This window comes from Festucalex cinctus, chromosome 21 (assembly GCF_051991245.1).
Source record: "Festucalex cinctus isolate MCC-2025b chromosome 21, RoL_Fcin_1.0, whole genome shotgun sequence".
Classification (NCBI taxonomy): domain Eukaryota; kingdom Metazoa; phylum Chordata; class Actinopteri; order Syngnathiformes; family Syngnathidae; genus Festucalex; species Festucalex cinctus.
The window spans coordinates 17,260,527-17,271,688 of NC_135431.1; the positions used below are offsets into that span (position 1 = coordinate 17,260,527).

At 38.2% G+C, this 11,162-nt stretch overlaps 1 protein-coding gene across 3 annotated transcripts; it reads left to right on the plus strand.

Moving 5' to 3' along the window:
• The first annotated feature begins 302 nt into the window (after positions 1-302).
• mapre3b (microtubule-associated protein, RP/EB family, member 3b) lies at positions 303-10,875 on the plus strand. Of its 3 annotated transcripts, XM_077510836.1 has the most exons (9): positions 303-457; positions 2,205-2,287; positions 2,377-2,501; positions 2,559-2,704; positions 4,387-4,552; positions 4,673-4,714; positions 5,931-6,067; positions 6,712-6,864; positions 9,575-10,875. In XM_077510836.1, the coding sequence occupies exons 3-9, from the start codon at positions 2,381-2,383 to the stop codon at positions 9,641-9,643; spliced, it is 834 nt and encodes a 277-aa protein (XP_077366962.1). In that variant the 5' UTR covers positions 303-457; positions 2,205-2,287; positions 2,377-2,380; the 3' UTR covers positions 9,644-10,875. The 3 variants fall into 3 exon arrangements, with proteins under 3 accessions (XP_077366962.1, XP_077366961.1, XP_077366960.1); XM_077510835.1 differs by lacking the exon at positions 4,673-4,714 and having other exon boundaries at positions 2,374-2,501; XM_077510834.1 differs by lacking the exon at positions 4,673-4,714.
• Positions 10,876-11,162: the final 287 nt, after the last annotated feature.

Consider the following 11,162-nt stretch of genomic DNA (forward strand, 5'->3'; position numbering starts at 1 on the left):
ATTATTTAATCGTTGTTATCGCTCACAACGTGGCGCTTTTGCTATCGGATAAGTGCAGTGCAGTGATTAAACAAAAGCCGACGTAAAACATGTACGTTAATTAAATTCAGGAGACAATTTTTAAAAGAAAAATATGTAATAGGCCTAAAAAATATATATATTTTAGCTATCAATACACAACTTTAACATTGACGAAAAGAAAAAAAACATTTAGGCATCAGCGCTTTAAATCACCAAAAATGGCCCTCGGTCATTTCGTCGGAGCCAACATGGCGCCGAAGCACACTCCAGTTTCACCAAATGAACAAGAAAATAGTGCAACTGGGTTGCGCATGCGCGGTGGCCACCAGCTTAAGTGTCCGCGCAGTTCAGCAGGCAGCGGTCTCGGTTTATAGCAACGGAAAAGACATCATCTCATTGAACCGCACGGCAGTCAGAGGGACTTTGTCGCCCCCGAGTAAGTCACATTTCACTTTACTTAACCAACACTGTCCTCATTTACGCGTTCGGTTGTGTATTTGGACTGCTGGATCTCCCCTTTATTGTCTGGTTGACGGGCTACTCACAGAAGCGCCACACGGGGTGACAGTCCTTCTTTCTTTAGTAATGTGTGTTTTCCTTCAGGCCTCCAGAGGGGGTAACGTTAACTTCAGACCCAACAAGACCGCATTTAAAATCCTCGTCTGTGGATTTCCGTTTCAAGCTGCCGCTCATGCGACATTTTAGACTTGTCACGAATTCAACAACAGGGTCCAAATTGGCAATTTAGTTGCCTAGCCGACGTTAGCAGAAGTTAGCAGGGCGCTAGCACGACAGCGGTTGGAATGTCAACTGAAACACATTCGCAGCTTCCAAGCACGTCAAACACTTTTACATGCATTATTTATGACTTTACACAGTTTTTATTGTATCTCTTCAGAAACATTCTACTAATATGCATGTTCTGATTGTTGACGATTTAACGTCTTTATCGTATATTCACGTATTACTGTAACAACTTTACAAAGGATTTGTCCACACGTTTTATTAAATATATCTACATACTGTACTGCATATATATTTTGAAGATAGACACAATGTCTTTTTCTTCATAATTAATCTGTCAGTGCAACAATCTTGGTTCATTGTGCCGCGCTAGACTACACAGTAATGATTGTCTAATGTGTTTGCTTTGTCAATAAAACACGTGATAACAGCCTTGATCGTGTAGAATGGATCATATTTCTTCATAAATTTCAAATGGCTCCTGTTCAGAACAAGGTTCCGTTGTAAAAACAAATTGTCATACAATGGAAATGTGACGATAGTACATTTTCATTATTTTGTCAATTTTCACAATTGCTCAATATCTATTTACACATTAAGTTATGTTGATTATGTGTAATGGCTTGTTGAGCAATTTAACAGAAGTAGTTCAGGAGGAATGCGGGACTTTCGCTTTAAACTCCATGAGCAGCTTTTCAGCTTTGGCTGCCTTTAAAGATATTTACTGTGACATAAAGGTGGCCATACAAACATTGAGTTGTGAGCATGTAAAAAAAAAAAAAATGGAGGCTTCAAGCTCTTTATTTTAACTCGCATTTGACATTTACTGTAAAACAACACAAGACAAAGAGATTTAATCATTGTTCCATTATCTGAACATTTTGTATTAAGTCAAAACCACATTAACGTTGTCTTACGAAGGTCCGCTAGCTTCCTATTTAATTACGTCATTACTAAATGTTTTTATAAAGTGGCTTAATGGCATTTCCATTGTTTTCAATAGGAAAAAAATGTGTGCGATATGTTTTGATTTATGAGCATCGTCCTGGAAGAAATAAAATCCATAAATCGAAGCACCACTTTATATAGGTATTTACGGAACCGCCTGTTATTTTGAGGGGAAAACAAGCTGTCTGTTTTTCAGTTCAGCATTTATTTATTCAAGCGGACACCTGCTATTCCAGCTAGCAAAATTAGCAGCGCGTGCTGAGTGGACAGTTACCTCTGTGAAGCTCTGCTGTCAGGAAATGATTGCTCAGCACAACATCCTGCGTGGTGTCCTTTGGGACCACGGGAAATGTTTTGGTGTTGTTCGGATCTCCCCCCCACCCCCTTATCCCAGCTGCTTTTGTTAACTAGCTTTGGTTAAACCGTTAAATGAGGATTAGGCAAAACTTTTAAGTGATTGAGTGCGTGACTGTCTACATTGATGTGCCCAGGGTCTTGTTTTAAGGTTGTCCAGTCCAACCTGCTTGGAAGAGTTTGTTTGTTTGTTTTTTACACCAACGCACACCCAGCGACGGTGAGTGACCGATTTTTTATTTTTATTTATTTTTTTTTTTAATGTGATATTCAACACTCATGAGTGTTAATTAACTTTGTGTGAAGCAGGAGGATGGCGGTGAATGTCTACTCCACCTCTATGACCATAGAGAACCTGAGTCGTCACGACATGTTGGCGTGGGTCAACGACTCTTTGCAGCTCACCTACACCAAGATTGAGCAACTCGGTTCAGGTAAACACGGCCCACTTTTTACACGCGCGATGCATTATGATGATTTGTTGTCTTTAGGTGCGGCGTACTGTCAGTTCATGGACATGCTGTTCCCGGGGTGCATTTTGCTGAAAAAAGTCAAATTCAACGCCAAACTGGAACACGAATACATCCACAATTTCAAGGTCCTACAGGCTTCGTTCAAGAGGATGTCCGTAGATAAGGTAAGCGTGCACATTTCAGGAGTACGATAAAAGTAAACAAAAAAAGCTCATACAAAGTGTTCGGTTTGAGAAGGTGCAGAATGAAGCCAAAGCTTGATTCATTTTCAAAACTAATTTGAAAAAAATTCTCTCTCTATTTTTTTTTTACAAACCTGACAAATTTTTCAAAAAAAACACGTAGCCAAGAAAATCTAGGAAAAAATTGAGAAAGAAAAAGAAATATAAAAAAAGAAAAATGAAATTGAGACAATGTGATTGAAAAAAAATTAGAGAAATTACAAACGCACCAAATTAAAAACAAAAAAACAACAACAACAAAAACACTGATGACTATTCAATGTGGATGTTCTATGAAAAACAGGGGGGAATGGTAAAGAAAAAATTGATACGAAAATAAATATTTGAAAAAATAATTGTAGGAAAAGGAATCTGAGAATACATGATTGGAAAAAAATATATATATTTTTTACAAACTCACCAAAATTCTTCAAAAAACACTAATGAATATTCAATATAGATTTTCTATGAAAATATGGGAAATGGTAATGAAAATCCAGGAAAAAATTGAGAACAAAATGAAGAAATATAAAAAAAAAATAAAAATAAAAAATGGTGATAAAAAGAAAAATAAATATGGCAATATACGATTGGAAACAAAAAAAACTTTTTTACAAACACAACAAATACTTCACAAACACTAATGGATATTCAAGATAAATTTTTCTATGAAAAACAGGGAAATTGTGAAGAAAATCCAGGGAAAAAATGGAGAATAAAAGAAGAAATATAGTTAACACATTCACTGCCAGTCCTGTAAAAGCTTTGACATTGACGACTTTTTCCGTCAATGGCAGTGAATGAGTTAAAATACTGAAAAAAAGAAAGAAAAATAAATCTGACAATACACGATTGGAAAAAAAAAAGGCTTTTACAAACCCAACAAAATCTTCAAAAAACACTAATGAATATTCAATATAGTTTTTCTATGAAAAACAGGGACATGGTAAAGAAAATCAAGCAAAAAATGGAGAATAAAAAAGAAATATAAATAAAATACTGGAAAAAAGAAACGTGAATCTGAGAATACACGATTGGGGGGAAAAAAGTTTTTTACAAACCCAACAAATTCTTCTTAAAAAAAAACAAATGAATATTCAATATAGTGTTTCTATGGCAAAACAAGGGGAAATGGTAAAGAAAATCAAGCAAAAAAAAATAGAGACTAAAAAAGAAATACAACGAAAATACTGGGAAAAAAAAAAGAAAATTAAATCTGAGAATACATGATTGGAAAAAAATCTGTTTTTTACAAACCTAACAAATTCTTCAAAAAGACAAAGGAACATTCATTATGGTTTTTCTATGGAAAATAGAGGGAAATGGTACCGAAAATCCAGGAAAAAATGGAGAACACAAAAAAAGAAATATAAAAAAAATACTGGAAAAAAAAGTGGAGAACACAAAAAAAGAAGTATGAAAAAAAAGATAAAATAAATCTGAGAATGTGACTCCAAGGGTGCCAAACCGCAAGTATATATAGGTCGTCTGGTTGACTGTAATTTTAAATAGTAATTTCACAATTCACCACTAGATGGCATACATTGCTTAGTTTAACTTACTCCAGGTCTTACACAACCGTAGACAAATACAAATTATAGACTGAAACCGTGTCCCTCTGTCAGATTATTCCCGTCGAGAGACTGGTCAAAGGCAAATTCCAGGACAACTTTGAGTTCCTGCAGTGGTTTAAGAAGTTTTTCGATGCCAACTACGACGGCAAAGAATACGACCCTCTACTGTTACGACAGGGCCTGGAGGGAACGCCGCCGCCGCCGCCGCCCAATTCAGGTACAATGCAGTACATGCGAGTTAGCGTGAGCGTGCGTGTCCTTGTGTGTGTGTGTGGAAATAGGCTTCATTTCATGTCTCTTCCTCTTGATGCAACCACATCCCCCACCTCTAACACAGGTGACCCCATTGTCCACAAACCCAAAAGACCTGCTCGCTCAGGTAACGCCCATTTCATTGTGGCATGTGCGGTTTTTGTGTTTTCCTCACGTTAACCCGGATTGGTCTGTTCTAATGTTTGCGGTTTGTGTGTTGATAAATGTTGCGATGTTTATTTAACACACACACAAATGATAACACAACTTGTCGACTCTTGAGGGAATTGAGGGATGAAAGTAAAGCATGGTGTAGACACATTTAAAGTGGAAAGAGTTTAGAGTAGAACAGGAGGGAAATTATCCGCGTTTACATATTCGATTAGCATTTATTCACCGATTCTCAAATCAATTTGAGTGGATACTAATTGTATGTTTCTGAGATACCGAGGCAAATGTGCCGTGTCACGTGTGTGGCACCATTTAATCAATGTAATCTTTTTTTGTTCTTGTGTGCTGGCTACTATTAACTCATTTACTCACAAAAACGTATAAACACGTTCTATTTTAAATATTACCAGTGTCCCAAAGACATATTTATACGTTTTTTTTTATGTGAGAGCAAGAAGGCTTTGATGCAGTCTCTGAACTGAAGAGAACGATTGAAGCAATTGTAGTTATTACAAAAATGGCCAACAGTATGAGATGTTGCAACAAGCTGTTTTGCCCACAGTTTTAAACACATTTGTGAATAATGATGATATTGCAATGCTAATTTATGCAAAATGGAAACAGAATAAAAATATACTTCTTTTTTTTTTTAACTGATGAAAGAAGATATTCTAATCTTTCCTTTGATATATTCCATGCTTTAAAGCAATAGAACACAATCTTCTGTGTGCCTTGCAAAATCAGTCAAAATCCAGTAAAACAGCCGGGAGCGATGGGTGTTTTGCTTCAGTGAAAATGGCTGCGAGTGAATGAGTTAAATGCATTCTACCATATTGTCATTTATTATAGAGAGTGCTCACTTAATTTATGCATTATTATTATTCTCACATCTTCTGGAAAAGTTCATAATTAATTTGGAATTTATTTATTTATTTATTTTTTTACAGCAACTATAAATATTTTTTATAATAAAATAAAAAATAAAATATATATTACTTTATTATTATTATTATTATTATTAGTAGTAGTAGTAGTAGTAGTAGTAGTAGTAGTAGTAGTATAAATAATTAATAAAATAAAATCAATTTTTTTTTTTTTTATCACCACTGTAGCTAGCTAGCGCCACAGTAGGTTCTCACAAGATACTCACCTGCGTGTTTGTGTCTTTGCAGGCCCCATCCGAACATCTCCCACCGCCCCAAAGAGTGTCCCCACCCCGCAGAGGCAGATCAACGCACCAGCAGCCCGCCGGAACCCCGCCATGGCCCGCAATGGGGGAGATTCGGAGCTCATGGAGCTCAACCAGCAGGTAGCGACGAGACATTTGAGCATCAAAATGTTCAATTTTAGTATCTTATTAAAAAGACGATTAACTCATTCACTCCCAGCCATTTTCACAGAAGCAATCCCGTTCGCTTCTGGCTGTTTTACTAGATTTTGACTGATTTTGCAAGGCCCACAGAATATTGTGTTCTATTGCTATAAAAGCATGGAATCTATCAAAAGAAAGATTAAAGTCTCTTCTTTCATCAGGAAAAAAAAGTATATTTCTATCTGTTTCCGTTTTGCAGCAATTAGCATTAGAAGAGAGCTAAGTTTCATCAGTTTTCACAAATCTATTTAAAATTGTAAGTAATTTAGCGTTTTTTCTAGATGGCCCTGGGTGATCTCCTTTGCCCTGCTGCCACCTGCTGGCTGTTTGTGTAATAACTACCATTTCTGCAACCGTTCTTTGCAGTTGAGAGGCTGCATCAAAGCCTTATGTATGCTCTAGCATAAAAATAAATAAAATAAAAAAAACGGATAAATATGTCTTTGGGACACTTAAAACATCATAAAAAACGTATTTACACGTTAATGGGAGCAAATGAGTTAAATTGTTGGGAAAAAAATGTGCATGATGAAACATATCATTTTTATGTCCTCATGTTTTCACCTTCCCTGTCCACACAGCTACTGGATATGAAGCTGACATTGGACGGACTCGAGAAGGAGAGGGACTTTTACTTTGGCAAGCTGAGAGACATTGAGTTGATCTGCCAGGATGGAGAGAGTGAAAATAATCCAGTCCTCAACAAAATTATGGACATACTCTATGCTACGGAGGTACTTTTACCCCGGGTTTTCACCGGATGCGGTTGCGGTGCGGTTGCGGTGCGGTGCGTCTTGACTGCGTGCTCCGGACGGGTCAATTTTTTTGTCAATCCACACCGGCTCCGCACAGCTGCGGTCCGGCAGCTCCGTCGCCGCCCACTTCCCAACGTGTCTCGCGGGACCGCGCGCGCGCGATCATGTGGCATTTCACAACGAGAGGTGGACTTCTTTTGATTTAACCTTTTCTTCTTCTTCTGCTATGAGATTCCATGCAGCATCCTTTTTTTGGTTGTCCTTGTAAAGTATATTAATAACGAGAGTCGGGTCAGTGCGGGTCCACTCTTTATTTCTGTCTTCCCCGTCCGGCTGCCGCTCAGTACGGCAAGCGAGACGGGCACAACAAGCAATCGCGAACATCAAACTCACAATACATTACAGTCCTTATAAAAAGGATGTGCCGTGTCATATATTATTTTGTGGTTTTCCACCTCCAATATAAACCTCTCCTCGTCCATGTTCGCTGGTGTCTAAACCGTGAATGAGCACATGGCCCGGCGACGCCCACGTCACGTTTTGCTGAAAAACTTGCGAAATAGGAGCTGGCGAGTGTTTTATTCTGAAAGGTAACCGGAAATTTATTTTGAAACTGCCTCGGTCTTCCTGTCCCGCTCGATGTGTTTTGTGCTAGCTTGCCATTTGCCGCAGGCCTACCGCTGCGGCATCCGGCAAAAATAGAAAATAGGTCTATCCTTGCGGAAGGCTTGCGGCACGCCGCAGGCCTTCCGCAGTCGACACGCAACGCACCCGCAAGCGGTGTAAACTGCACCATTCGAATGAATGGAATCTAATTGCTTGCGTCGCCGGACCGCACCGCAACCGCACCGCAACCGCATCCGGTGAAAACCCGGGGTTAGAGAAGCAATTCCTCTATGATCAATGTTTAACTCTTTTACTGCCACACGTTATATAATTTTTTTTTTTTTTAAACACCGCAGTGCCAGTCGATTCCGAACATTTTAACTAATCTTTTAAGGCAAACACAATATTGTTAACCTGCTCCACAGTAATTTCCTCAGGAAAAGGCGGGACATTCTCGACAATAATTCGAGCTGATTGGACAATGCAACATTCTACACTTTTGTTTTAAACAATCACGGCCACGGATGAAAATGCGTTTATGTCCGTTCATCGTTGGTGTCGAAGAGGGGGGAAAAGCACAGACATCTTACCAGCTAGAAATGCACGAAGCGCCTCTCGCTGTTCAAAATGCAACAAGGAAATGGTGAGTCATTCTGCGAGAACAGAATTAATTGTAGCGTCCATTCATCCATGTTAGGTTTGTTTGTTTGTTAGCTCGGGTGTCGGCGCTGGCTTCCTGGTTTTGTCACAGTTGCATATCCCGCCCCCAAACACAATGCCGCTCTGTGATTGGTCCCGGGAACGGCAGTTATCTGCTGGAGCGGTTAAGTACAAGATGGTATTTTCCGGAGTTTGTGAACTCACAAATACCACGAGAATTCATCTTGCGAGAACAAGGTTACAATATTGTGTGCTTTTACTACATATACAAATGAAAGATCACATTCCATTCTTTCATTAGAAAAAAGTGTTTATACCTTATTCCGTTCTCCAGTAATCACCATTTGAAAATAATAATTTGAGTGACATTTGAAAAGATAAAGAGAAAACAAGCCTTTTGTGAAAGTATACATTTTCTCCACGACAGTGACTTTGACACTAATATTTTTTGTTTAGTGACGCTCTGTGAATTAGGTTTCATGTGACAAAGGCTTTGATCATTCACGCCATCCTTGAAAACGTTCTATTTCATCAGATTTCATCAGATTCCATCATGTTTCATTGTACAGTCAAACCTCGGTTTTCGAACGCTTCTGTTCTCGACCAAATCGGTTTTCGACCAGAAAATTCGAGAATTATATGTCTCAGAACTTGTCCAAAAAATCGGCTCTGGACCAAACTGAAAAAAGCTGAGCGTACCTGAACGCGACTCACTCGGGAGCCGAGCTAACTCGAATCCTTCCTCCGTAGCACATTCGTGTTCAAAGTTCGTTCAAAGCAGACCTGTTTTTTTTTAGTTTTGCATCGTGTATTAGCCCCTAATCATGGGTTCAAAGAACGCAAGTGCATTTTGGGGTTTTTTTTCTCATCATTTTAGATATCTTCTATTAAAATAAAACAGTGTCTATTCTACCCTTTTCTATTTTTGGTAAACAGTATACAGTGCAGTTTATGGTGTAAAATAGTACAAAAAAAAAAAACTTGGAAAAAGATTTTTTAGACTTGGAATGGATTAAAATTATTTACATTATTTAGAATGGGAAAAATTGTTTCGGATTTCGAACAATTCACTTTTGGAACAGCCTTCTGGAACGGATTATGTTCGAAAACTGAAGTCTGACTGTAATTCCATACACCCTTGAAAAGAGATACAATGCTGCCATCTGCTGGCCATAGATAGTGGGTGTTTTTGATTCCACAACCCGTTGACCAGGCAGCGCTACATTTACACGTTGCACTTCCCATTGTTAAAAAACAAAACAAAACAAAACAAAAACAGAGTTGACGGCGGCATACATCGTGATTTTACTAATCGCTATTAAATGTTTTTGGCGGTCAAAGAGTTAATTTTTGTTTCTGTTATCTTGACAAGCAACTAGCCACTGAAAATATGTAAGAAACAACGTTTTGACTTGTTTTCCAGGAGGGCTTTGCGCCACCAGATGACGAGGATGTTGACGAAGGGGCACAAGGGGACCAGGAAGAGTTCTGAGATCTCCTTTTCTTCTCCGTCTAACCCAATTTAACCTTCGTCATAACCACACAAAATGTCCTCCCTGTCATTTTACTTCACTTTTTACAAGGTTCCCCTTACTCTTTCCATCTTGTTTGTGGCTGTTCAGTATCACATGATTATTTTTATTTTTTACAGTCTAGCGTACAAAACAACAATGTCTGGACCTGTTTGGTTTACGCAGCTAAACCGGAGGTGCCAGTTGCTGGTCGCGATTGCTCGCTAGACTGCCATGCATTTAAGAGCGTTGAGATTACAGCACTGGAAGCAACGTTGCGAGGCAGCGAGTGTGAAGACGCAGGCGGCTTTCTCTCACCGTGCACTTTAATTCGCGGCCATATGCAGAAACGCTCGTTTGAATTTGCCGCAGATGTTTTATGGAACCACACTTTTTCTAATCCACATTGTAGGTTCTTCTGCATTGGTGGTGGTGGTGAGGTTATCAGTGATGCAATTGTATATGTTTTGCATAGTTGATCTGTACAAGCAGCCTGCGGACATATCACAGACAGCACATACAGATAAAAAAAAAAAAAAGTCGTCATTTCAAGTTTAAAGAAAAAGCCTTTACTGATCAAAATAACCCAGCCTGTTTTTGAGGAAGCCTGATGTATTTATGATTTTATTTATTCGTCTTTTTGTAATCAGCGCCGTCACTTTTGGGAAAATAAATAAATAAATAAAAGGTGGTTCGGGATTGAAAGTCATGCACTAAATGTAGCGAGAGAAGCCCATACATGTGATCCTAATTGCCAAATTAGCAGTGATTGGCTGCAGCTAGAAATATACAGGAAGATGCAATTTTATATTTTGTAGCTTTGGTTTTGTTTTTTAAATACACATTGAACTGCCGAAACAGAAAAGGCCAAGTCAGCGTTGTCATTTAAAAGACACATATCAGGTTTTAATTTTATTAACGGTGACAAGTGAGTCAAAGACACTACTAAATTACTAATGGTTGACCATTGAATTTAAGCTCAACATTTTAGCTGCTATTCTGTTATTATTTTTTTGCTGTATTTAATTGAGTTTCCATTCACTACATAGCACTAAAAATGCCACAGTGTGGTATGTTGACACTGGCAGCCTGGCTCAGTGGTTAAAATTAATTGGACCTTTTTTTTTTTTTGCTCAGTTTGTCTCCAAGTGATTGTGATAAACATCTGGACTAACTGTTGGAATGAAATAAAGCTCTGAGGTTCAAGAAAAGCAAGAAACCATTGTCATTGTATTTTGTTACGCTATGACATAATACACTACATGACAATGAAAGAATCATTTGTAATAATTTACGCTTTTAAAAAGATCATGTTATTATAAACAGGTTCAACACACGATATACAAATCCTAATTTTTCCAGGTTATGCAATTTGGCCCTGAAGATGTTTATTATTTTCACTGACACGCACTACCCCAAAAAATAAACACCAAAGCCACATCCTGTTCTTTACATAGTTGAATCACGTGGTGACAAAAAAAAAATATATATATCAATGGA